At 66.2% G+C, this 1,391-nt stretch overlaps 1 protein-coding gene across 1 annotated transcript in view; it reads right to left on the bottom strand.

Annotated features, from left to right (window-relative positions):
- Nucleotides 1-1,391, bottom strand: part of SH3BP2 (SH3-domain binding protein 2) — a 10,466-nt gene that overhangs the window by 4,079 nt on the left and 4,996 nt on the right. Inside the window, 4 exon segments of the mRNA XM_010835691.1 lie at nucleotides 176-235; nucleotides 730-811; nucleotides 1,061-1,116; nucleotides 1,323-1,391. The exon segment at nucleotides 1,323-1,391 is cut by the window's right edge and continues 43 nt beyond it. Of these exon segments, the coding sequence (XP_010833993.1) occupies nucleotides 176-235; nucleotides 730-811; nucleotides 1,061-1,116; nucleotides 1,323-1,391 (267 nt within the window).

The following is a 1,391-nucleotide window of genomic DNA, read 5'->3' as shown; positions in this document are numbered from 1 at the left end:
TGGGGGACACAGCTGGGCCGGGAGAGGGGGGAGGGGAGGGAGGAGGGGAGTCTGGAGGCACGGGCCTCTGAGTGCCCACGGCTGCGCTCCACCAGGGAGACTCCTGGGACCCCAGCCAGGCCCCAGGGCAGGCTTACCCCCTCTCCAGGGGCCCTCAGCGAGGCCACCTGCTCACCTTCTCAAAGATGCGGTAGTTCCTCACTTTGCTGGAGGTCTCATCCCACACAACCAGAACCTGCAGGGAGAGAAGCACGCAGCACAGGGCTCGCTCATCTTGGGAAGACGATGACCCTTAGACCGAGCGGGCCCCTCAGAGACTAAGTGGGCCCCTCAGAGACTGAGCCGGTGGGCAGCAGAGTCAAGGCTGGGTCCGTGGGGGAGGGCAGCCCTGCACACGGAGAGCAGGGTCGCGACGGGCAACCTCGCCCTGGGGCTCCTGCCCTCAGAGTCGGGTGAGAAGTGAGTGACAGCAGCATGTCTGGTCCACGCTAGAGCCGCCCCTGATAGTCACGGGGCAACTGAGGCTCAGTGAGGTCACACAAGTCACCCTTGGAGGGGCCTAGGCAGAGCCAGCAGACGTCCCACCAGGCTCACCGCCCCCAGGAAGTCCCCCTTCAAGGTGCAGGAATAGGAACCCCACCCCTTCCTTCCTGCCTCATGCCCGTGCTTGGGGGTGGGCATCACTCCCGATGGTGACGGGACCCCAGGCCCAGCTCCCTGGGTGCCTACCTTCCCCGACTTGGTGGAGGAGTTCCGGATGCAGTAGAGACCGTCCTGGGGCACCCCCCGGGGGCTCGTGGCCTTGAAGAGCCTACGGCGACACGGCTGCGTGGAGGGGAGCCGCCCGCCGTGGAGGGGAGCCGCCCGCGGGCAGCTCTCAGAAACCCTCTAGGCCCACCTGCCTCCCCCATTCCGAGAGCACCGGGGGCCACGGCGGCAGATGCACAGAGCCCCGGGAGTGGGGGGACAGAAAGGCGGGGAGACCTGAGGCGGGGGGCCCCAGCAGAAAACCTCAGGTCTGCCAAAAAAGGCCGTGGAGAAACGCAGACTGCACACTGACCTCTCCACTTCGCAGGACTCTGTGGTGTTGATGAAGACTGAGCTGGGCAGTGGCACCTGAGTGGTCATTGTCAAGGGTCAGGGTCAGGGTCATGGCCCAGGACCGGGGGTGGGGGTCCCCTCCTCCCCGCTGGCTGCCAACCTGTGCTGGGAACCAGGAGTTTGCACTAGGTTTGACCCTCTAGCCCCAGAGCCCCCAGCTTTCCGGCAGCTCCCCACCCCCCCGACAACTGAGATGTGGGCACCCCCCCACCCAGCCTCGCCTTCTCATAGTCATCGTCAGAGCCCTCCCCGCCAGCGTCCGCCTGTGACGTGTCAGTCTGCACGGGTTT

Source organism: Bison bison, unplaced genomic scaffold (genome assembly GCF_000754665.1).
Source record: "Bison bison bison isolate TAMUID 2011002044 unplaced genomic scaffold, Bison_UMD1.0 scf7180017845555, whole genome shotgun sequence".
NCBI lineage: Eukaryota > Metazoa > Chordata > Mammalia > Artiodactyla > Bovidae > Bison > Bison bison.
Note: the sequence above shows the minus strand (reverse complement) of the source record. Positions and strands in the feature narration are given on the sequence as shown.